Source organism: Cydia amplana, chromosome 4 (assembly GCF_948474715.1).
Source record: "Cydia amplana chromosome 4, ilCydAmpl1.1, whole genome shotgun sequence".
Lineage (NCBI taxonomy): Eukaryota > Metazoa > Arthropoda > Insecta > Lepidoptera > Tortricidae > Cydia > Cydia amplana.
Window position 1 is genome coordinate 20,960,709 of NC_086072.1, and position 26,454 is coordinate 20,987,162.

At 40.0% G+C, this 26,454-nt stretch overlaps 2 protein-coding genes and 1 non-coding gene across 3 annotated transcripts in view; 2 read left to right on the plus strand and 1 right to left on the minus strand.

The window, feature by feature from the left end:
* Positions 1 to 699: 699 nt before the first annotated feature.
* On the minus strand, positions 700 to 13,047 carry LOC134647468 (uncharacterized WD repeat-containing protein alr3466-like). The gene is made up of 10 exons (XM_063501819.1): positions 12,816 to 13,047; positions 12,468 to 12,623; positions 12,019 to 12,093; positions 10,117 to 10,239; positions 9,320 to 9,504; positions 6,599 to 6,731; positions 3,865 to 6,028; positions 2,270 to 2,407; positions 1,709 to 1,801; positions 700 to 835 (listed from the first exon to the last, which is right to left on the minus strand). The coding sequence occupies exons 1-10, from the start codon at positions 12,926 to 12,928 to the stop codon at positions 731 to 733; spliced, it is 3,285 nt and encodes a 1,094-aa protein (XP_063357889.1). The 5' UTR covers positions 12,929 to 13,047; the 3' UTR covers positions 700 to 730.
* Positions 13,048 to 17,408: 4,361 nt separating this feature from the next.
* Positions 17,409 to 26,454, plus strand: part of LOC134647384 (solute carrier organic anion transporter family member 4A1-like) — a 76,219-nt gene continuing 67,173 nt past the window's right edge. The window contains exons 1-2 of the mRNA XM_063501730.1: positions 17,409 to 17,469; positions 21,072 to 21,181. Of these exons, the coding sequence (XP_063357800.1) occupies positions 21,080 to 21,181 (102 nt within the window). The 5' untranslated portion in view covers positions 17,409 to 17,469; positions 21,072 to 21,079. The remainder of the gene's footprint in view (positions 17,470 to 21,071; positions 21,182 to 26,454) is intronic.
* Trnad-guc (transfer RNA aspartic acid (anticodon GUC)) lies at positions 22,781 to 22,852 on the plus strand. The gene has a single exon. It is a non-coding gene; the product is annotated as a tRNA-Asp (tRNA).

The following is a 26,454-nucleotide window of genomic DNA, read 5'->3' on the forward strand; positions in this document are numbered from 1 at the left end:
ATTGAATATATATTATCTGATTATTAAAGTAGTAGTAACTACCAAGGTCACGCCGATGCCACGCCGATAGCGCAGCGTCGGCGGCGGCGGCGCGAAAAGTTTGTCGGCGGCGGCGGCGCGCCGGCGCGGCGCTCATATCTAACTAGTACCGGTTAAACTGTTTCAATATTTTTTCGTCACCTTTAAGGCAGTTTGCTAAAACACTAATCGACTTAATAATGATTTATTAAATCACTCTATATTATTTTTTTATTTTTTTTACACTGTTTTTATTAGTCTTTAACTCTAACAAAATTTTGGTGGTAACTACTGGGAATAAAAATTCCCACTAGTTACCACCAAACCGAGTTAGTGGTAACTACTGGGAATTATTTTACCAGTGGTAAAAGGTGGGAAAAAAATTCCCAGTAGTTACCACTGGTAAGAACTTGGTGGTAACTAGTGGGAATAACCCGCTCTCTTTGCACAGCTGGTGGTTAGTGGTCAGACCGCCACCAATCCAATCACCTCCATATGCGGCACGTGTTGTCCTTGGAGGCTGTGATGATGGCGTTTCCGGCGTACGAGTGCCTTGGGAGTTGTCATTTTTTTTACAAAACCCTTTAATTATCTTTATAATTTGTCACGAGAAGTGTCCAAGGAATATTGTTTGTATATAAGGTATAAGTGATGGCACAACCAGCTCTCCTGGTACTGCTGGTGGTTAGTGGTCTGACTGCCACCAATCCAATCACCTCCATATGCGGCACGTGTTGTCCTTGGAGGCTGTGATGATGGCGTCTCCGGCGTACGAGTACGCGCAGGAGAAGATTTCGCCCTCGTGGCCGGACAAAACCTGGGAACAAGTGGAACATTTAGGCCTTGATATACGCCTGTGACCGATGCGGCGTCGAAAAGACATGCAGAAATTAACCAATTGGTTATAAACTGAAATAGATGTCTGACGAATCCTCCAGTGCTGAAGTGGTTAGAGTTGGTCAAAGACGCCTAGTCTTAGTAAGAGATTGGGACGGGTTCCACCGTGGCGGGGTGGCTAAGGGGTTCAAGGCGTTAGCCCGGATTGCTAAAGACGCCGGTTTGAATCCGGCCTTCACCACTGGAGGGCTTCGTCACTTTTTCTTTAATATATGACATCTATTTCAGTTTATAATTTATATATAATGGTGTGACTATTTAAAAAACACAAATCAAAATAATTAGCGTACCCTTCCAGTTTTAAAAATACATTAAGAATCTAGAAATTATTGGTTCAAACAAAAACAACTGTCATTAAGTCAGGAACTTATCTCTCGGAAAGCATCATTTTTTCAAAATGCAGCAAGCAAAATTTACACGAGTATTTTATGCATGAGCAATCGAAAAGTACAAAAGAATATTATTTATGTCACCTAGTGACATCACTAACTGAGTCACAACACAAAGTGATCCAAAACTAGACCACTTTTCGCATCCAACCACTTGTGCTAATGTTAGGTACTAATGTTCATCGCATTGTTATGTTGTGAGTATGACGTGCTTTGGGTTCAATTTAGATGGTATACCTACAATAGTACAGTCACCTGCACTATTATTATGTTACATAACAATGGCCGCAAAAATATCTGACACGATCTTATTTGTAGAGCCATAAGAGCGTGTCAGATATTTTTGGGGCCTTCGAAGAGTAACATATTACTGTACAGGCAAAGAGTTGATTGTACAAGTGTACCTGTCTGCAGTTCCCAGTCGATGAGTTCCAGATACGGGCGCTGCGGTCAGCTGATGCCGTCAGCAGGCAACCTCCGGCGGGACTGAAGCATACCTGGCATGCAACACACTATATTAAGGTCCATTTAAACGCATATAAGAAATTAGTGCACTCTTCTGATAGAATGCAAGGTCGGACAAACAAAGTTTTTGCCAACGGCTGCTTGAGATAGCTATCACGCCAAATACGAGTACAACTTCTATTTTAAACACAACCACCAAAGATCTCAGATAACTCTAACATTCTTAATTGTCCATCACGAAAAAATCACGACAAATCACGTTGAGGGAGGGGGAGGGGGGGGGGTATAAGGAGACCTCACGGGGTAGCCAAAAACCTCACCAAATATCACCAAGAGGGGGGAGGGCTTGTGCACAACCCCTACCTTAAACTACACTGACTTATACCTTACGGCTTGGCCACAAAAATTAGAACTCAGAACTTGAATAAGAGAAGACATACCTCTTGTAAGTGTACTATCCATATGGTGTACAGAAGAGTAAAGTATGAACTAGCTCTGACCTTGGACACCTCATCACGATGGCCCTTCATGATCGCCAGCTCCTTAAAGTCTCCCTTGACGTCGTAGATCCTCGCTGAACAATCGCTGGAGGAGGTGGCCATTCGCTGTCCCGCCCAGTCGAAGCAGATGTCCAACACCTGGCAAATAGGTGAAGAGTGGTCAAACAAGAGACTTTCTAACACTAAACTCTCGCGTTTTGTACACATATTTAATGACACAAACGGGTCTACGGGTCGGGTTTTTATATCGCCGTTGACATTTGCTGGGACGTCAGTGTTTCCGCAGTAAAGAGTCACTGCTTCACTGCGTAGAAACGGACTCCCCAAGATTGCAGATCCAGCAAGTTTGTCCCAGTTACCACATCACTGTGCGTATTTCTGATCCTCGTAAATGACATCACGAGTGCTTGCCCTGGCTCCGAATATATCATGTTCGCTGATGATACTTGTGTGATTGTACATGCGGATGATTTTGAAACATTAAAAACGAAACTTAATTATGTAATACACCATCTCGTCAAATGGTTTAATGCTAATGGCATGTTATTAAACTTGGATAAAACGAATATTGTCCACTTCCAGTTAAGAAACACGATTAAAACAAAATTAAATATTGTACTTAACAACACCGCAATCCCTCAGGTAGATACAGTTAAATATCTTGGTTTCGAAATAGATGCTGGGCTGACTTGGGGTACCCATATCCAGTCGACCTGCGACAGACTTGCCTCAGCCTGCTATGCACTGCCTAGGTTAGCACCCAGTCTAACTGCTGACAATCTCAAAACAGCGTATTACGGATATTTCCATTTGATCCTTACACATGGTGTAGAGCTCTGGGCCACAGCCGCTGAACGTGACAGGGTGTTTAGGATGCAGAAACGTGCTGTCCACATAATCGACGGTAAACCCCCTGACCACCCAGCAAAAATGTTATTTATTAAGCATAAAATATTAACTTTACCTTGTATATTTGTCTTGTCGGCTTGTATGTACGTCAGAGCAAATATAAATACGTATAAAACGAATGCATCTATACGTACTTGTGACCGGCCGCCCCGCAGGTCTCCCCTACTGGTTGCTCCGAGTTGCCGACTCGCTAAGTCGTGATGGCCGCTTAGTGTAATCGGACCAAAGCTGTACAATTCACTCTCGATTTTCAAAAATACTCTTAAATTATTACTTATTAAACACGCATGCTACTCAGTTGAACCAAAGATCATTGACCCAACACTGCGAAACGAAAATTATGATTGTTTGTTATTGTTTGTTTTATATTGAACTATAATTATTTTATTACTTGTATAATTTGTATTTTATTTTGACGTGTAAAATATACTTTTTATTTTTACCAATAAAAATCTGTATCTGTATCTGTATCTGTGCGTAGAAATGGTAGCAAGGCAGGAGCTTTGGCGAGCGTCCCAGAGTCTGGCGCTGCCATCCAGTGATGAAGATCCTACGAGAGAACTGTTCCAATTGAACTGCACGTTGGAGATCTCGCCCTCGTGCCCGGAGAGGACTGATACCCGACTGAACAATCTATACGAGCCCATTAGAAAACTGTTCCAGAACAGCAAGTTTGTCCCAGTTACCTCATCACTGTGAGTTGAGATGGTAGCAAGGCAGGAGCTTTGACGAGCGTCCCAGAGCCTCGCGCTACCGTCCAGTGATGAAGATCCTACGAGAGAACTGTCCCAATTGAACTGCACGTTGGAGATCTCGCCCTCGTGCCCGGAGAGGACTGATACCCGACTGAACAATCCATACGAGCCCATTAGAAAACTGTTCCAGAACAGCAAGTTTGTCCCAGTTACCTCATCACTGTGAGTTGAGATGGTAGCAAGGCAGGAGCTTTGACGAGCGTCCCAGAGCCTCGCGCTGCCGTCCAGTGATGAAGATCCTACGAGAGAACTGTCCCAATTGAACTGCACGTTGGAGATCTCGCCCTCGTGCCCGGAGAGGACTGATACCCGACTGAACAATCCATACGAGCCCATTAGAAAACTGTTCCAGAACAGCAAGTTTGTTCCAGTTACCTCATCACTGTGAGTTGAGATGGTAGCAAGGCAGGAGCTTTGACGAGCGTCCCAGAGCCTCGCGCTGCCGTCCAGTGATGAAGATCCTACGAGAGAACTGTCCCAATTGAACTGCACGTTGGAGATCTCGCCCTCGTGCCCGGAGAGGACTGATACCCGACTGAACAATCCATACGAGCCCATTAGAAAACTGTTCCAGAACAGCAAGTTTGTCCCAGTTACCTCATCACTGTGAGTTGAGATGGTAGCAAGGCAGGAGCTTTGACGAGCGTCCCAGAGCCTCGCGCTGCCGTCCAGTGATGAAGATCCTACGAGAGAACTGTCCCAATTGAACTGCACGTTGGAGATCTCGCCCTCGTGCCCGGAGAGGACTGATACCCGACTGAACAATCCATACGAGCCCATTACAAAACTGTTCCAGAACAGCAAGTTTGTCCCAGTTACCTCATCACTGTGAGTTGAGATGGTAGCAAGGCAGGAGCTTTGACGAGCGTCCCAGAGCCTCGCGCTGCCGTCCAGTGATGAAGATCCTACGAGAGAACTGTCCCAATTGAACTGCACGTTGGAGATCTCGCCCTCGTGCCCGGAGAGGACTGATGCCCGACTGAACAATCCATACGAGCCCATTAGAAAACTGTTCCAGAACAGCAAGTTTGTCCCAGTTACCTCATCACTGTGAGTTGAGATGGTAGCAAGGCAGAAGCTTTGACGAGCGTCCCAGAGCCTCGCGCTGCCGTCCAGTGATGAAGATCCTACGAGAGAACTGTCCCAATTGAACTGCACGTTGGAGATCTCGCCCTCGTGCCCGGAGAGGACTGATACCCGACTGAACAATCCATACGAGCCCATTAGAAAACTGTTCCAGAACAGCAAGTTTGTCCCAGTTACCTCATCACTGTGAGTTGAGATGGTAGCAAGGCAGGAGCTTTGACGAGCGTCCCAGAGCCTCGCGCTGCCGTCCAGTGATGAAGATCCTACGAGAGAACTGTCCCAATTGAACTGCACGTTGGAGATCTCGCCCTCGTGCCCGGAGAGGACTGATACCCGACTGAACAATCCATACGAGCCCATTAGAAAACTGTTCCAGAACAGCAAGTTTGTCCCAGTTACCTCGATATCATCACTGTGAGTTGAGATGGTAGCAAGGCAGGAGCTTTGACGAGCGTCCCAGAGCCTCGCGCTGCCGTCCAGTGATGAAGATCCTACGAGAGAACTGATCCAATTGAACTGCACGTTGGAGATCTCGCCCTCGTGCCCGGAGAGGACTGATACCCGACTGAACAATCCATACGAGCCCATTAGAAAACTGTTCCAGAACAGCAAGTTTGTCCCAGTTACCTCATCACTGTGAGTTGAGATGGTAGCAAGGCAGGAGCTTTGACGAGCGTCCCAGAGCCTCGCGCTACCGTCCAGTGATGAAGATCCTACGAGAGAACTGTCCCAATTGAACTGCACGTTGGAGATCTCGCCCTCGTGCCCGGAGAGGACTGATACCCGACTGAACAATCCATACGAGCCCATTAGAAAACTGTTCCAGAACAGCAAGTTTGTCCCAGTTACCTCATCACTGTGAGTTGAGATGGTAGCAAGGCAGGAGCTTTGACGAGCGTCCCAGAGCCTCGCGCTGCCGTCCAGTGATGAAGATCCTACGAGAGAACTGTCCCAATTGAACTGCACGTTGGAGATCTCGCCCTCGTGCCCGGAGAGGACTGATACTCGGCTGTCAAGAAGAAGGATAGGTATAGGATTACAGATGTGCAGTCGACGCAGATATATCGGAGCGGCCAAGGTGCTCACAAATATCTGAACACGCCTCTATTATCAAGGCGCTAGAATTTGTGGAAAGTTTCAGGTCACTCTAACGATTTTATCAACTAGACGTAAGGAGATAAAATCTAGCCACACTAAGTTTTCATGCCAAGTACGCTAGATTAAGTATGGTTCTTGTACCTATGCATTATCTACTCACTGCCAAGTTAGTGCAAATGCAAACTTAGCATGGTCGGAGTTTTGTACAGTCGCCATCAGATATATCAGAGCGGCCAAGGCGCTCACAAATATTTGAACACGCCTCTATTGTCAGGGCGTTAGTTAGTGTGTGTTCAGATTTTTTTGAGCATGTCTGCCGCTCCGATATATCTGATGGCGATTGTACGACTCAGTATCAACATTCAAAATTATAAAAAAAAAATTGAAGAAAATATGCAACAAATCTGCTAAAACCTTTTAAATCGACCAGCAAACTTCATAACCGGGAAACAAACTAAAACTGAGTATGAGCCATACTTACTCCTTCATCCTAGTATCCCATATGGAGATGGTACCATCAAAGGACCCTGTGATGAGTCGTCGACCCTCGTTGGGGTCAAACTGCAGCGCGATGACCTCTGCCGTGTGCCCAGTGTACGTGTGGAGTTCGTCCCCTGTACACAATACGATACAAATAACTCTTTATTGCACACCTCAAAAAGTAAACAATTCAAAAGGAAACCAGAAACACAATAAGAGGTAAACAACAGGCGCACATACACATTAAATGTATGTATGGCAAACATTGGTACAGGCAGCAGAAGGGGCTAAGCCAGGCTACGTGACCAAGTCACACGCTATTATATTCTAAACCCTTTAATTCGCAATGCAGCAGAAGCTGCTAAGCGGGCGAGCGAAAATTACCTTGACACGCTCTTATTCTCTTAACAATAAAGTCGCGTTAAGATCATTTTGAACACTTCGCCCGCTTAGCAACTTCTGCTGCTGACTGTAGGTTATACATAAAATTACTTTTGACCCTCTTTTTGCATCCTAACCATTAGGACAATCGAGCGTCAAGGAGGCTTGAACCCACTACCTCGGCTATTTTTTGCGCTTAAAAGGGTCAAAACGAAACGTGTCTTCAGATCGGTTGGGACACCTTAGCTATTTCTATCGCTGTAACCGATCGTAAACAAATATTAACAAAAAAGCGGCCAAGTGCGAGTCGGACTCGCCCATGAAGGGTTCCGTATTTAGGCGATTTAAGACGTATAAAAAAAAAACTACTTACTAGATCTCGTTCAAACCAATTTTCGGTGGAAGTTTACATGGTAATGTACATCATATATTTTTTTTAGTTTTATCATTCTCTTATTTTAGAAGTTACAGGGGGGGGGGGTTACACACATTTTACCACTTTGGAAGTGTCTCTCGCGCAAACTATTCAGTTTAGAAAAAAATGATATTAGAAACCTCAATATCATTTTTGAAGACCTATCCATAGATATCCCACACGTATAGGTTTGATGAAAAAAAAAATTTTGAGTTTCAGTTCGAAGTATGGGGAACCCCAAAAATTTATTGTTTTTTTTCTATTTTTGTATGAAAATCTTAATGCGGTTCACAGAATACATCTACTTACCAAGTTTCAACAGTATAGTCTTATAGTTTCGGAGAAAAGTAGCTGTGACATACGGACGGACAGACAGACGGACAGACGGACAGACGGACAGACGGACAGACAGACAGACAGACAGACAGACAGACATGACGAATTTATAGGTTCCGTTTTTTGCCATTTGGCTACGGAACCCTAAAAATGAGCAAACATATCTATTTAAACGCCTGACAATATTCAATAGCAAAGATTCTAATGACAATATTGCTAAATAAAAGCGAGCAGGCTTTTATTAAAATTAAAATTTTGCAACGCTCATCTCTTGCCGACGCGTGTCATAAGCGACGTATGCTTTATCATGTCATACGCAATAAATACAAACGTGATAGAGTCTGTGCGGTAAGAGAAGAGTCGTGGAATGTATGGGACCCAATACACTCCAAGACTTCTCTTTCCGAACCAGGCGCGGCTGGCCTTAAGGAGCGCTTGTGCGGTGCACTCCCATAAATAATCAAAATGTAAGTATACCACCTATTTAATATATTACTATTTAAGATCTATCGTAAAAAACTCAATACCAATTAAATAATAACCTTTATTCATTATAAGTTTATAGACAGCTCACCACTACCTACTCGGCGTAATTTCATAGAAATCAAAGGTAACGCGCGAAGCGGAGCGCTTTGGATTGCGCTCCTATGGAAAAAGATTTAGTACATTCGATCAATAGGAAATTCAATAAGAGCGAAAGAGAAGTTTCGACACAGGTCCGCAGGTGAAACACAACATTTTCTATGAGGGAACAGGCAAAATCGGTGCGGCGCTCCGAGCCCGGTTGACCTTGCGCGCGCATCCAGCGCGCCATGTTCATGTTGTTGTTGTCACTTGTTTCTAAACAGACCTTAGTAAATTTTAAAGGCGGGAATGCAATTTTGGCTTTTTTTTTCATTATAAATAATGAAACAAGAGTTTAAACAGCGAAAGCACATAATTTGTTTGTTGTGAGGTGTTTAAAAATTAATGAATTTAACGTGAGAATGTGAAAAAGTTTACAAAATCGACTCGAGTTCAATTATGGACGACCTTGAACTTTCGTAACAATGTTAGTCAAAAACAAAAACTTATATATTTACTATTCAGATCAATATGCAAAAACACCGTGGTTGTGTTGTGTGAATGTGATAAAAGTAACTAGCTTATTTTGTTTTTCGTGTTACTTAAAGGTCTTAAAGTATATGTTTTGTGTTTGGCTCGGGCGCGGACGACGTGCGGTGAGTTTGTTTGGAGCGAAATAAGTAAGTAGGTGTTAACAATTTAGTACATCTTTCCATAAAATTTAAATAAAAACATTACATCCATTTGTAAAATGAACTGCAGTTGGCGTCTATCGGTCATCAAGATATTCGTAATACCGAAAATCTATGAGAGAGTTCAATGACCGGGTGGACGGAAACCGACATCTAGGTACTTTGCGACGGTTAATTGAATGTGTAGGTTTAGTTTTTGTTTTTTATTGTGAGTGAACACCCATAATACATAGCTACCAACCGCCGCTGTTCCGAACAGACTACGCCTGCTAGACTTAAGTATATTTGGCCTTTTAGTTTAAGTAACAACAAGAGTTTTTTAAAGCAAATTTACCGGTTCTGACGTCGTAAAGCTTGGCAGTATGGTCCATGGAGCCAGTGGCCGCATGGTCCCCTTTAGGGCTGAACTGAGCGGCCACCACCTCACCGTTGTGGCCCCAGAGTGTTGCCAGACACTCCCCGGTGGAAGGCTCCCAGATCTTGGCGGATTTGTCGAAGGAACCGGTTATGACCCGGTCACTAAAGGGAGGAAAATGCTTAACATTACATGTACATTCACCACACGGGATAGTTACGCCATTTAGGGTCCTAGCTAAATTGGTTGTTCCACACTTACGCTATGGAATGTCCAATTTAGCTAGAACCCTAAATGGCGTCACAATCACGGAGCTTGACTGTATCTAAGGATACTGTTTAGATAAAATGTGTCAACCCATATTCATTTTACGATAAGATGTCAACTTTAAACGTACATTTTTTGGGGTGACATTCTATTGCAAAATGAATGCGGGTTGACAACTTGACACATTTTTGCAAAATTACACCGACAGCCGATTATAATAGTCTGGCACCATTTTAAACGTCAAAAGGTGTGAATTTTGTATGTATTGGACAAAGAGCATTTTTGACCAGCCGATTCAGCAACGACAAACGTGCCGAAAATCTTCCTTTATTTGCCTAATGGTGTGATAACTTTCCAAGCCGGAAAGTTGTATGAGACGGAGTAGACGACATTCGGATGTCCAGTCAACGTTGCCAGCTCGCTCCCTTTACGTCCTACTTCTTACAGGAACAGTCATGGAGTCATAGTAGCCATAGTAGGTATGCTTGATGGTGTAGGATAATACTTACCAAGCAGGAAAGTTGAATGAGACGGAGTATACGACGTTCTGGTGTCCAGTAAGCGTAGCCAGCTCGCTGCCTGACTCCACGTCCCACACCTTACACGTGCGGTCGTAGCTTCCTGACAGACATCTGGAAATCAAGGTGATGTGACAATTAGCTGACAGGTCAGAACAGTAGCTGAGTTAAGCTGATACTTAGGGGGGACATTCACTGCAAATGCACTACAGCGTTGGCTTGGTCCGCCTCTATTTCTTACGTGCCACTTGAACGATTAAATGCCTTATAATATAAACCATGTTGGCATTGACACGTACAATCTAAATGTGTATGCTAAAGTGCATTGCATACCGGTATAGCATAGGTACCTACTAAATAATCATGGGAATGAATTAAATAAACTTGATATCTTTAGAGAATTAAGTAGGTACTTATTTATCTACCTATACTTACTATTAACTTTAATTAAAGTCTATTTTTTTATTCGGTAGACTAAAATGATATTTCATAGTATGAACATAAAATGTCATTTCATACTATGAAATGTCATTTTAGTCTACCGAATAAAAAAATAGACTTTAAATTTACCTATCTAGTAAGGCAATTAATATCCTTCACAAAAATATTTAAGTATAGATAATGGATAATTGCATTTCATAAATTTCATAATCCATTTTGGCATATGTCAAAAAAATACGTCTTACGCAAGCCAAAGTTACGCTTCTATTTAGTGTAGAAAATACCTATCAACATACAATACATCAACTACATAAAACTGACACAAAAATAGACAAAGCTATAAAATTAAGCGGCCTTATCGCCAAAGAGCCTTCTTCTTTGATATTCTATGGGTATTAAATAAAGAAAACAGCGAAAAGGTATAGACATAGAGTAAGTAAATAAATTATTTTGAAAAAAATACCTAGGTAGTGAGTTAGAAAACACTAAGACCACATAGCAGCGGCATGCACCCATACAGCATACATATAAGGTCTCAGATGTAAAAATAGACTAGAAGGCTATCTCAAAACCAATAGGCACTAACTATCAACAGCCTCCTTTGTAGATACTTCGCATCGGCAAGTTGGTGAACTAGAAATCGTAAGACAGACGGACGGGAAACGAAATCTAGGTTGCGATGCGACATCCATCTTCGTATCGATAGTTTTCTAGATAGCATTGCTATAGATTTAATAATTGTTATTATTGAGTTTCTCATAATTAAGCAAATAATGATTCATGATTTATCATGATCTTGGCGTCTGATCTTTTCCCTTACACTAGATTGTCTTATGGTCTTTTCTGTTCAAGAACGATGGTATAAAAATGGCTATAATTTTGATACAGCCCAAAACTACGATGTCAGTCGGTCACGATTATTTAGTACCTACATCTTGGTTCTCTACATCATTGACACGATTTATCGTCACGATAAATGACACGCTAGGGACTTAAATATGCACATTATGGAGTTTATTCGAAATTAATTAATTTTTTGTTTAATTTCATGTGAAATAAGATGTAGCGATTGCATTCGCTTTTAGATAAATGTCGTGGACGAAAAGCGACTGCTGACTTGCTTACACTCATACATCATCATATAATTCTATTTTCGAGGTTTGTTCCTGGTTCGTCGTATTCCTGTTTCGTCGTATTCCTGTTTCGTCGGATTCCTGATTCGTCGTATTCTTGTTTCGTGGGAATTATATACATATAATTAAATATGTCGATGTCGTGCAGTAAACCAGTATTTACTACCTAAATATGAAGATTTAATGTAATCACCAGGGATCGTACTTTTTCTAGCATTTTTAGCACATTTCGACGAATCAGGAATCCGACGAAAGAGGAATACGACGAAACAGGAATACGACGAACTAGGAACAAACCATTTTCGAGACTACTTCTTACCGTTCTCCAGTCTTGTCAAAAGCCACGTTAGTCAGCGGAAGCACGTGGGTCATCAACGTCTTGTATATGTAGAACCTAGAATAAAAACAATTAATAAACAACTTTGTTAAACAATAAATAAAAATACTTAAAAAGCGCTTTTTCAATTTTTTACTTCTTTGTGGTCGTATCCGCCATCCGATAATAATTATTATGTAATCCCAAGACCCAAAATGCACTAATAGGTCATCATACACCATAGTGTAATACCGGAGAAACACCGTTTTGGTGGCTGAATAGACCGATGCGAGACAGACAATGGTCTACCACAGGCCTGACAAGAGAGATTTGCGGAAAACGGTACTGAGACGCCTTGTCGTACTAATAGGTATGCCTACAATATTTAAAGAGTTCCTTCGATAGGCCTGATGACAACGGGACAAAACAAGAATGTTCCAAATCGGTCCAACCGTGAAGTCAAAGGTATAAACCTCTTCCCCGCCGGTCCCTCGTGTTCTATCCTCTTCTTCAGCGTGGTCAGGCATTGTTCCAGCTGGTCCCTCACGTCTTCAGTGAGGAGAACCTCTCGGACGTACAGCTCGTTGGCTACTGTGGTGATGTCGCTTCTGGAAGTTAAATCATCATCATCACCGTCGCTGGTGCGCTCTCAGTAGGTGACTGACGTAGCCAATCTTTGTAGCAAATGTGCGGCCACACTCGCTGCAGGTCAGCAACCCTCCGACGTAATTATATGTGATTTGGAAGTTAAATATACCAGCAGAGTATATGGTTAAAGTATTAGGTATATTTACTCGTACTTGCTATTTAAATCCAGAAGGTCAATTTCTTTGTTCTTTACAGTGCCTTTTTGAGAATACTCTAAAATAAGTCCCGGCGGGTGATACCGCAAATGTATTTTTAACAACTTCATAATTGGTTATAACTAGTCTAAAGTAACATTTCAATATTTGATATACGATTAAAGTTTTCTCTAAAACACTGTCAGGATTTTGTCAATAACCGTTGTCATGGCAACCATTTTGTTTTTAAACGCCAAGATATTGCCGTATCGCAAAGAGGTCAGGTATAGGTCGGCTAAAGAATAATGTAGTGCGACAATAGGGCGTATTACTGCAATGGTTTTCCGCCAGAGTGCAGCACTAGTGACTTAAGTATACCATAGATTAACTTATACATACTGTACCTTAAACTGTTTTTTGACAAGTTTTCACAGAAAATCAAATATGACATTGATACATCAAGGCGGTTTGTTTACAAAGGGCCTACCGGGAAACGCGAAATCGAAACTCAGCTATCTGCTTCTTTATCGCTCGAATATGCAAGAGCGATAGAGAGGTTAGATAACAAAATGTCGACTCTCTCGTTTGCGGTAGACCCTTAGATTGTTTACTTGTTGTTGATGTGGCGCCCCCTACGCAGACTTTCGCGTAATATTCCCTATAAAATTAGTAGAAATAGGGTATATTACGCGAAAGTCTGCGTTTCGATTTCGCGTTCCCCAGTAGGCCCTTTGTAAGCAAACCGCCTTGATGTATCAATGTCATATTTGATTGTCTGTGAAAACTTGTCAAAAAACAGTTTAAGGTACAGTATGTATAAGTTACTCTATGGTATACTTAAGTCACTAGTGGTGCACTCTGGCGGCAAAACATTGCAGTAATACTCCCTATTAAATAAAATGGGCCAAAAAATTATCCAGACTAAATGTTGCCATGTGTAAGCATTTTACGTCAAAAATGTGACAGTTACGTAGAAAAGGGCACCCTCTAAATTCGGATAGAGTTAGTTCCCTATTCTGTTCAATATTGAGCAATTTCACCGTATGTCCTAAAAATATTCCTCTGAGTTACGGACATTTTCGTTTTGTTTTAAAAGTTACATTTTATCCAAATCAAACAAAATAAAATTCTAATGTTGTTATTTCCAATCTTGCACTTCGCTATTGAAGTTACTATCGGTACTAAAAAGAAATAAAATTAGTAAGTAAGTAAGTTATATTTATTAGCACAAGAAATTAACAAATTAGCATAAAAATTAACAAAATATAATATCAAACATTCATTAGGACGAACAGAAAAAAAATACATTGTGTTAAAAGGTCCCCACTCAGCTTAATAAGTAATATATTTTTCACCTCAGCAGCTCGAACAAGGGTACTTTGCTACTTAAAAACAGTGAGCAAAATCGCATTTTGCTCACCGAGTGAGACAAAATGAGCAAAATGCGATTTTGCTCACTCAGTGAGCAAAATGCGATTTTGCTCACTGTTTTTAAGTAGCAAAGTACCCTTGTTCGAGCTGCTGAGGTGAAAATTTAATTGCTGGTATATCTTAAGAAAACATGAGTGAATAGAGGTAAGTGATGAAGAAGGAATACATTTTTCGGGTTCTCTAATATGTTCTCACTGCTGAGGTGAAAAATGTTGTGTACTACACGAGATCAAAGTTATTTACATCTCGTGCGCTTTTGAGTCCCTTACTACGCTCAAGATTCTAAATTAGATTCACTCGCTACGCTCGTGAATCTATTATAGAATCTTTCGCTTGCACGGGACTCAAAATAAGCACTCGAAGAAATATCAAACTTTGATCTCTTGTTACAGTACAAATAACTATTTTGCGTGACCTCAACTCAGGTGCCAATACCTAAGTCTGTCTATTGTTTCTCGTGTTATGCTGTTATGTTAATTAAAAACCTCACAGCAAAGTGTTACATGTAGGTAATTGTTTTGAAGAAAACCCGTTATGACTGTTAACATGGTTTTAATTCTTTCATGTCATGCCACAATATGTGTAAGAATTTTGTTACATTCTACATTCAAGTAAAATACAGAGTTATCTTGTAAAATACATTCATTGTACTAGATGTGTAAAATCTAAGACAAATTCGTACTTCGATTTTGACAGCTAACGTAGATGGCGCTTTACGCGGACGGCGTACGGCTTTGTGCATTATTTATATGTAAAAGTATGGCCAATAGGAGTGACAACTATTTTTTAAATCTGTGTACAAACCCTTAATTCGATTTTAACGTACCTAATTAATACCTATAATAAATAGACTTACCTACAGACGATTTTAGTGGTGTTTAAAATTAGAAAGATATTAAAAACAGACGACGTGTACTTAATAAGATTAACTCAGTATAAAACCAATACTTTTAGTGCTTAAAGTTACTTTTATTTCTATAATTTTACAATTCTTCAAACTGCTGTTAATTTACTATCCCTAATTCTGAATATCCCTGCAGCAAATCGTGAAACTAAGTAAGTACAGAAAACCAGGCAACCCAGGTACTTAACCAAAAGTCCACAAAAGGCTCAGAGGTAGCTCATCCCGCGGGTACACAGACAGATGAAAGAGACCCATTACTGTGCTTTGTACCAGATCTGGGACGGGGCATAGACATATGTTAACTAGACCACAGACCAATCGCCACGGGTACAGATACCTGTGAAGTACAGTCGCTATCAGATATATCGGGGTGGTAAGTGTTATCAAACATTTGGACAACACTTCTATTATACAGACTGAAAAGAAGTTCCGAAGTTCAGATAAATCGTGAAACTAAGTACGTACCTATATTAATCCAGGCAACCAAAAGGCGGTGCTGGCTCATCCCGTGGGTACACAGGCATCTAGATGAAAGTCATCGCATGCACCAAAATTTTTACCGGAGAGTACCGAAGTACACCTTTATTTAAAACTAAGCATGCTTATGTCCTTCCGAAGTAATAGCGTTCCGCTTACTAAAGCTGTCCACTAGGACAGACCCACGACAGACCATTATTTAAATTATTTTAAATATATGCTCTATAACATTTGAAGAAGATAAGTAATAGTTACTTAAATAGGTAAGTAAACAGTTCTTGTTCATTTACAGATCTTGAATACGCGTCGTACTTACTATATGTTGCGTGATCTACTGAAACATGTCTGTGTCCTGTCGCCCATGTCGAACCAAGCTGTTATATCTCAGATACGAGAAACATACGACACTAAGAAAACATGGGAATTTGCGACGTTTTAAAAGTAAAGCGGTTAGCGCTACTTAATAATGGCAGGGCTAAAGACGTCTTACAATTAGCTAAGGTTTTTCAAGATCTGGGCTAATAAAAGAGCTACCAAGGCGCCTGGCCAAGATGCCAAACGAAAAGAAAAAATGTATCGGGAATTCGGGATGAAGGATGCTACGACACGTGACTATTTCCATACATCATATATATTATTCAAGTTTCGCTTAGCATTTTCTATCGGCGATTGTTATCTTGGCTAGCCCTCCAGGAAGTTTCTTTATTGGCAATGTAGTTATAGTAACATGATCTTCCCTTTCCTATGCCCAAGTCCTTTTAGCTGAGTTCTAGTGATTAGTTGAAATTTCTAGAAAACCCTGACAGTCGCCAAGTCCCCCCGCAATCCTGACAAAGGACCAAAAATCCTGACATGTCCTGACGTATGGAAACCCTAGCTATACCTACAATAATATATGTCCTCTAAATCTTGCCATTACACCAAACCGGTTTGGCTATACCATTCATTCGCTATCTAAACCTAGGGCTGCTAAATGCCTACGTACGTTGTTCTGTTACGTATATTTAACACTCAGTTAACTATTTGACCAAAAACTCGCTATTCAAGTTATCTTAGTTTTTATAAATTATATACACCCATCAAACAATTTCAACAACACCTCTTTCCCCACCCAAACAAAATGTTGTTTATACTTCCAGTCACACTTCAATACACTTAAACAAACCAAGACTCGTTTTATTGACATTTTGCTACTAGTTTCCATGGCTACCCACAGTATTACAACACAGTTGCAAAATACTTTTATTTTTCTGTCATCTCTTGATTTTTCTCTCACAATCTGGACTCCAGAATTCGCCAATCCCTATAAACTATTTCTTGATCTAAAGCTCATGGCATGTTCTTCCGGCCAAACAGGTATTGCAGAACCACATTCATATACTCTCATCAACGCCTTTCTTACAAAAGTTAGAGGTTCAATATCGCTTGTTTGTTGAATTTTCTTAACTTTGTGAAGGTAGCGATTGACTAACCTATTCAAACACTCAGTAAAGCCTTTGTTTGAAGGTTAAAAGGTTGTTTTTTGCGTGTATTTCTGTATTATGGTGTTGTAGGTCCTTGACCGCAGTAAACTATAGGTGCGCGCGCAGTGTACCGCGCGACAGGTGCGCGGGAGCACGCACATTCCGCTTTGTTACGTTTCGTTTTACGTCAATAGTTTCGTTGTGTCAGTTTTGTTACGGGATAGTGGGGTTGTTTGGTTACGAGTATGTGATCCTGTGACAAGATTTTGTGTGTGTCTAGTTGAAGTTAGATTATTCATTAAAATCTTGAGAATAGTATGTGCGTAACTTATTTGATGTGTGTTGTTTCTTGTTGGATTTAAGTGACATGGGATTTTGGTAACATTACTTAATTTAAGTAAGTACATTCGATTTTAATTCGTTTTTGCGGGTTTAATTAGGACTACTAGTGTCTATACCTATTTGTGTTTTGTACAATAAAGAGTTTATACATACATACATACATACTAGTAAATAGTAATAGTTAAACATCTCCGGCATAAATTTAAAATCTTATCATAGCAAATACACACAGTTTCACTATCAAGAACGTTGCGTGCGCGCAATTATGTCAGTTACGCTGCTAATTGTTACACATTCGTAATTAATATCATACTTAGCTATTTGATAAAATGCAGTTTGTTAGTACACGTAATAAACTTGACGGACATAAACGTGTTGCTGTATTAAGAAATAAGTAAATTAGCCGTGAGCTATTAAACAGTGAGCGATAAGACAAGGCTGCCATACGTCAGGATTTCCTCTGACAAGTCAGGATTTTGGATCCTTTATCAGAATTGCAGGGGACTTGGGGGGTGTCATGTTTTTTTAGAAATAGGGGGTATTACTACAATGTTCTGCAGTTCTGCCGTCAGAGTGCAGCACTAGCACGTATCGTGAACATAGAGTAACTTATACTGAGGGGCTACCGCGAAAACCGTTTTTCGCAAATTGCGGGGATCTTGCTCTTTTACTCCAATGAACGCGTAATTAGAGTGACAGAGAAAAATGCCCGCAATTTGCGAACTTCGATTTTCGCGGTTATAGCCCTGTGCCTTAAAGTGTGTTTTGACAAGTTTTCACAGATAATAAATGGCTTTGTTGCATTAAGGCGGTTTGTTTCCAGAGGTTCTACCGGGAAAAACGAAAATCGAAATTAAGCTACCTGCCTCTTTATCGCCCGTATAATATTATGCAAGAGTGATAGTGGGTTACATGAAGAAATTTAGATTTTCTTGTTTCGTGGTAGACCCTCAGATTGTAATGGATTGTGTTAGTGGCGCCCTCTACGCAGAATTTCGCGTAATAGTCCCTATAACTATAAGCTAGTAAAAAGTTTAGAGTTAAGGGGCTAGCGGCCCTCCGGGTCATTTTTGGAGAAATACCCACAAAGGATAGGTATATGTCAGGATTTTTAGGGTGTTGTCCGGACTTTTGTATTGCATTTGGATAGGTATTGCATTGTTTCATATGACAACTCTTAACCAAAATGATCGTTTCCCCACCGTTGACCGTTTGTGCCGCTCGCTTAATGCGCTACAAATAAGATAGAGTCAGATATTTTTGCGTACTTCGCTATGTTACATATTATTGCAGGTGTACATTGACCATTAACTAGTACAAATTGAACCGTAAACCGTAACGGACGGTTACAGTTTACGGTTCAATTTATAACGGATAATGGTCAAAAATGGTCAATTGCATTAACGTTTCGGCCACCCTGGTACAGTGGGCCAAGAAAGTGGTCTACCAGTTTTGACAAAAGTTTCTGCGAGATCTAACGATCGCTAAGGTTGACTTTTAAATTAAATTAAATCGACCTTATTGTCTCATGACGTTCAAACGAACCTCAACCGTAGGGTGGTAGACCACATTTTTGGCCGACTGTATATGTTTGTTGTATTGATTGGACATGCGCGGGAGTGGATCGATCACCGTTCCGGTGCGCGGGCGCCCATAATGACAGGTTCGGCAGCTCCCTGCTACTGTTGCGTCTGTTGCAATCGGAAACGGGTTCTTTGTAAGAATCGATCATTTGTCGATTCACACACTTCCCCTCAGTATTTAGAAGTATATATAGAAGTGATAAAATAAACGTCACTTTTAAACAGTGCAATTCAGACGAAGGACCAAAAATCCTGACATGTCAGGGGAAAGCCTTCACTTACCTATTCATTTGCGGCAACCCGAACCCGAACCTTTCGCGTGCCCATCGTTTAATATCATAATAATATGCTAGCGAATTTATTAATTTATCATTTATTACGAGTAAGTTACACTCATAATATATATACCTATATCTTGGTTAGTCAAAATAATTCTTAATTATGTATTAGTACTTAAACCTAGGAATATCTACATCTATACCTATAAACTACATGTTTTTATTACTAGCTCAGTACGGCACATGTAGCTAGCAGTAGACTGCAGCGTAGCAAATAGGGGCAGTCCATGTCCCCTATCATCTTCATGATGATGTTGGGGCTGGCGCGAATCCGGTGCACCAGGGATGCGGCCCTCTTCCTCTTGCGAATAGTGGCATAGAAGCAATTTAGCGATCTTCTTCCCGTCGTGCCGTCTCCTGCCGGAGGTTGGCTATCATTAGGGCTATTTTCACTTGACGCTGCAGCTCGAAACAGCGATCTGGTGCTCATCTTGAACCAGAACCTGAGGTTTATGAGCCACGAGGTATGTACGTCTTCTTCCACGTTTTCGTTTGCCTTGGATTTTCCTCTGTATTATCAGCTGGAGGAGGTGGTTTTTGTCATTTCGTAATACACGACCAAAGTACTGCAGTTGCAGAACTTAGCGATGTTTTATAAAAATATAGGCGGTGCTTATCTGTGTAACTAGTTAACTACGCATTACTAACACTCCTAAATAAATAATAATGACGATGAGTCACAGCCTTCCTACATATCTTGTACATTGGTCATGCAGTGATACATCAACATCATGTTCTCTTCGTTCTGGCACGATTGGCACGAAACAAAATACAACGCGTAAGATAATACCTATTCAAAACTTTCGCGCTTTGAACACACATTAACTCGCATATGGGGCTATTCATAAATTGCATTATTTTTGGATGATTTTAGGGGGGTAGGGGGGGTCAAAAATCGTCAAAAATAGATGACGTAATTTATGAACAGCCCCTATCGCGAATTTATTTTATTACCTTTATTTACCGACGTTTCGACACAGGCTTCACTGGTCATGGTCGCAGCTAACTGATGTCCCAGCAAAATGTCAAAACAGAGATTTGTGCAACTACCCGACGAAAAGTGTATGAAAATATTTAGGGTAGACACATCACATTTTCAAACATTTTCACATTAACAAATAATGTTATTTATTGTCAATAGTATTAGTCCCGTCTATAAATGTGAAATGCGTAAGATGGTTGCTTGTAGGTACAGTCTGTCAAGTCATTTCCGTCAGTAGAAAAAAGCGGCAAATTTATAAATAGTAGGCGCGAAGGGTAATCGTCCCATAGAAAATTTGCACCTTTTGCTACTGACAAATTTGTTTGACCGGCTATAGGGTCATTGCGCTAGTTTTCGTCCACTTGACGAAATTTGAGTAAAAACCTATATTGCTGCACGAAATTTGGACTTATTGCAATCCTTAATGTCTAAACAATATATCTATCTAATACATAAAAATTAAAATTCAAAATGATTTTTATTTTATTTTATTTTATTAGAAGACCAACAGCTTTAACAAACTATATAGACTTATAACTAGGATACAATCATGAAGCCAATAACAGGTCTCCCTAACAGATACAATTGAAAATATTACGGATTTGCTTAGGTACTAGGTTATAGTAGGTATTACACAATTGTGTGTGCGTCGATGATACATTTTATTTGCTAATCCGTCTAGTGGACGTAAACTAGAGCATGGACGGAAACTAGCACAATGACCCTACCTACCTTCTGATCCTTTTGTTTGCAGGCCCGAAGATGTCTGCCGCGGGGGTGGTAAACAAGGCCTTCGACGCTGGCGACGATGGCTTTCACACCATCGACCTGCGACCACGCCGAGAGGACGCACAGGCTACAATGGTAAGCGGATGATGTATATCTATATAAGCTGAACTGTAAGCTGTACTTATGTAAGTCCGATCACGTTGTAAAGTTAGAAATCCCTTAATTAATCGACTCTATTTTACATAAGAAAGTATCTTCTAATTTAAAAACACTTCCTTTAAAAGAACCTTATTTTCAAAACACGAATACCTGGCCACTCTCGATTTCCTTTTAAAAGCCATAAATATGGCGCGAATTTAATTTCGTTCGAAATTCAAATTAAAGTCACGTTTGGCACGTTCGAGGCAGCTATTATCATCGCTGCGCGCGTTCAAGCGTTCAATCACGAACTAATCTTAAGTGACCTCTCATCACGCATACTTACTATGGATCTCGAGACGTTACTTTTTATGTTTTATTGAGCCGACTACTCGCTTGTATGTTGTAGGCGTTGGGAACATAGCAGTAGTACATGCCGAATACAGATTAAAAACGAGAGTAGCTTGATATCAATTAGTTACTTTCCAAACCTCCTATCGCGTTCCATTATATCAATACAAAAAGTACCTTGTAGACTAAATAATAAAGTTTATATTCGAGTGATAGAAAAAATATATATGATGTTTGGATAAGGATAGTATTATTGCGTGTAGTTTCGTAAGGAGAAAGCATTGTGATGTCATTTAGTAAACAATGAAATTGTGTTTGAACAAAATGCATTAGTTACGGGTGGATTTTTAAAATGAGTTTTTAATGCTCTGCACGAGTAAGCTATGTACCTAGGTACCAATAAGTAAATTTAATTACATATAAAAAAGGTGAGATAAAAAATAGGTACATACTTACAATAATTATCGGAGAGAAAATACATAGGTAGAGCCCGCCTAAACTACCTTAAAACTCATTTGAACAGGAGAAAGTGAAGCCATGTCATTATAAATGTCTTATTTTATAGAAATTGTATGTAAATGATGTAATTTCCACACTTTGTCATGCAGAGTTCGCTTGGGGCAATACGGGTGCACAAATCATCTCAAAAATATAGCCCCATAGCTCTTACGCCTAATATACACTTGTAAGTTTTACTTACGTAAGCCTTATGTCACCGAATTAAGAACTATAGGTTATAGGACATATTTTTGAGTAAGTTGTCTACACCCATATTTTTACACTTGACTGTACTGTACCTATTAGGTACAAGTTTTTAGTTTACCAGCGACTATCAGCCATATTTGAACTTTAAGATACGTCAAATACTAGAGATTGAAACGATACTTGTTTGACTACGAGAACTTGTTTGACACTGACATATCCATTCCATATCGTTTCAATCTCTAGTATTTGACGTATCTTAAAGTTCGAATATGGCCATAAAGTGCGAAAGTGGCATACCTACTTGTTAATCGTCATGTTTTCACAGGAATTTTGGACGGTGGCACTGCCTTCTTCTTTCATTGTGCCGATTAAAGAAGTAAATCATTATAATTATTGATACCACATAACAGTATTGATAAGTACTTGTGCAGGTGACTGTACCCACGTACCTTATATTTTTACAATTTACCATTATCATGAAATCGTGTGAACTTCATGCCTATTTGTATGTGAAAGATAATTTCAGCGACTGAACCAACATTTTCGGTAGTATAGTGGTAAGTATCCCCGCCTGTCACGCGGGAGACCGGGGTTCGATTCCCCGCCGGAGAGATTATTTTTTGCGCTAATGACTTATGTAGAAACCTTATTCAAAGAATAGAGTGTATAGAGAGTTTAGACTTTAGAAACCTTATTCAAAGTTTCAAAGTATAGAGAGTTATCGATACAGGGGGCTAATGACGCAGGGATCGGAACCGGTTTTTTGCAAAAACTTCGAAATAACCACACACCCACACCACCCACACCACCCACATTTTTCGAATTATTTTATACTCTAAATGTAGGACTCAGATGTGTGTTGAGGTAACGACTTCGTATATTAGATTGCCCAATTAAAAATGAAATAATTAGCAGAGAACGAAAAAATACCGTTTTCGTTCCCATAAAAAAATACTGGTATCCGATCCCTGTAATGACGTATAAGTCGTATGTGTAATACCTAACCTAGCTCGTAGGTTATCGAAATGATAACGACATCATGATAGAGCAAAAGTCAAAGATTGATACTTTATCCCGTAATTATCACACGATAACCGTGCCCAACATACTTCCTACTCGATACAACCTAGCGGCGGTAGCACGGTTGCATTTTTATCGCTTGTCACCATGCCTGTCACGTGTTACGTTCTAACAAGCAAGTAAGTGCGAAAGTGACGGGCATATGTAGTGACAGGCGATAAAAATGGAACCATGCTGCGCCCGCAGGTTTTAAGAGCCAACAGAAGTGGTCATTTCTCCATACAAACGTACTCGACTGTTTCCTCCGTCGGTTTTGAAGCTAGAGCAATGATTTTTTTCAACACAGATTAATATTGTGAATATCTGTGTCGGACCGTTTTGCTTTTTTTGATATTTTAGTTTTTTAAGGCGCTAGAGCCCTTCAAAAATGGCCAAAATGGCCTAATTGACTATGCCGCAATGAGAGGCGTGCTATTCAAAACTGACATCAATTAGTCAAAAAATCAAAACGGTCCGACACAGATAATGTCATAATCATTTAGATTTCCAAATTTGGTTACGATTGGTTAAGTTTTGGAGCAGGAAACAGTCGAGTACGAAACCTCGATTTTTGATATTTTTACGCAGGATTTTTCGCCTTGTCCTTATCGCACTAGTTTTAGGAGCCGCTTCCGTTAGCGAGACGGGTATATTTACCTAAAATATTTTAATCTTAGCTCCTGTTGGCTCTTAATGTAAGAGCCACTTACATTATTTCGGTACATAGTTCCAAAACGAACTGTGTATGAGACAAAATGTATGTAGGTGACAGTAAATCAGTTTTGTCACTAAAAAAAAACTGATGGCCAACCGCGAAAAAAAAAAACAAGTTTCGTTGCCTTTCTACCACTCTTGGATATTCGAGTGATAGAGAAGCAGATAGCTAGGTATATTTCAATTTTCATTTTCACTGATACGGATCTGCACATCGCTTCGGTGTGTGAGCGTGACAGGGTTATAGTTATATAGCGATGTCTCTTTCGCACACCGAAGCAGCGGCAGCTCTGTCAATCTCTCTGTCAATCTTCAACAACTCTTATTAACCATGCAGGAAACTGAACCAAGACAGACCAATTTCCGTAAGTACAGTCGCCATTAGATATATCAGATGTATGTTCAGATATTTGTGAGCACCTTGGCCGCTCCGATATATCTGATAGCGACTGTACTCACATTGGTCAATCGTGAAAGCCGACGTTGCACAAGCGGCCTTATAGAACTTCCTATTGCACATCCAAATGCATCGTCGCCTCCACTGCACTGTTGCACTACTGGCATTATACCTAGAGAACAGAACATCAGTTTTGGTATCAAAAAGACTTTCCGGTCGGTGCTACATCTATTGTCAAGTAGCAGTACTGATAGTTCCGCTACTCGATGCTAGATGTAGACACTAAGATTAATAGTCTTTTTGGTACCAAAACTGATGTGTGGAGTGAGCACTCTTGTCTTACTATATTTCTCTATGCTACTGGCTACTATTTAGGCCCAAGATCACTTGTAAGTTTTACTTACGTAAACTTAGGGACACCGCTATACTACAGAATGAGAAATTAATATCGTTAGCTCATTCTAACAAATAGCTTTGTCCCTACTTACGTAAGTAAAACTTTCAAGTGTAACGCAGGCCTTATACTAGCTTTGTGAGCCATAGACCTCGCAAAGCCCATGACTTCGCCATTTTGAAAAAAAAAAAAACGAAAAAAGAATCAACAGAAATCCATATGATTATTGAACTTGTTCGCCAAATCACGAGATCGGTCGAGAAATGGGAATCCAATGTGAAGATATGTAAATAAGAATTTTCCTGGTTTTTCCTGATGCAAAGGATGGAAAATAGCAATCCAACGCGGCAACGCAGCGAGCGTGACGGGCACCTTTGAGTCGGGGGCAGGCCGGAACGGGTTTTAGTAGGTAGTTATTTTTTATGTATTTAGTTTGTATTTATATACATATAAGGTTTCAAAAACAGTACCTACCTAAAATAAATAAGAATTAATTAAATGAAAAAATATTATACAGGATGTAACAAAAATAGTTTAAGGGCATATTATTCGTTAGCGAGGTTTCATTAGGAAAAGGTAAAAGAAAAATAGTTTTGACTTTTTTTTATGAGGCAGGTCGTCCAAGTCCTAGTCCAAGTCGGTCAAAAGTTCCTTTTATTTGGCCAGGTTCTTAAAACATTTTAAAATTACGACAAATAGGATCTACAATCTACATCACGAAAAACACCGATTCTGACGAATTCAAAACCTCCTCCTCACCGACATAGAAAAAAGTAACACCCAAGTCCTGACTTGACACACTTGTTGCCAGGGACAGCTAGTATCAATGTCCTTCGGCATTGATTAAATGAATGAATGACTGATAGTTCAATCTCAACAGTTTTAATTACAATGAGTCTTGGATACTCGCATTTTGGTACGAACACCGCTTATTCCCCAGAAAATCAGCTAGCATCCATATCATACTTGCAACAGCTTGCAACCCTTCATACAGTTGATATGACGGGTTCACCGCTCGGGTTCATTTCAGTATCCCTCGAGGGTTCGGCGTGGCCGCTCGCTCCGGACGCTCAGCGAGCTGAAACTTTTACGCGAACGTTTGTGTGTTCGAAATTTGTGGATGATATCGGAGATTTGAAAATGGTAATTGTATTTTTGTAGAATTTCGTTGTTATTAAGATACTTTTACGTATTTATTATTATAGAAAATGGTATTTTTTTTTATAAAAACGCGCTGAAAATTTCTAATTTTATAAATGCTACCGGAGACAAAATAAAATAACTTTAAATTATTAATTTGAAATTGTTAATGTGATTTTTTAGGGTAAGTATATTTTTATAATTCAAACAAAAATAAAACACAAAAATGGTATAATTATGCTCCCTAAAAACGGTCAACATTCTGAAACTTCTAAGTATACGAAAACTGTAGTATTTTGTTTTCATAGTTATTTCTATCTTGGGTAGGATCGGAGATTTTAAAATGACATTTAATTATCATGAAGTGTAAAAGAGTATTGAAGATTAGAGAAATCAATTTCTTTGCTTTTTTGTGCATTTCAAAAATTATAATGTTAGTTTTAAATGAACGCTTTATATTTTATTTTTCAGTTTTTCTGGAAGTAGGTAAATTTTAAATTTATTTTAAGA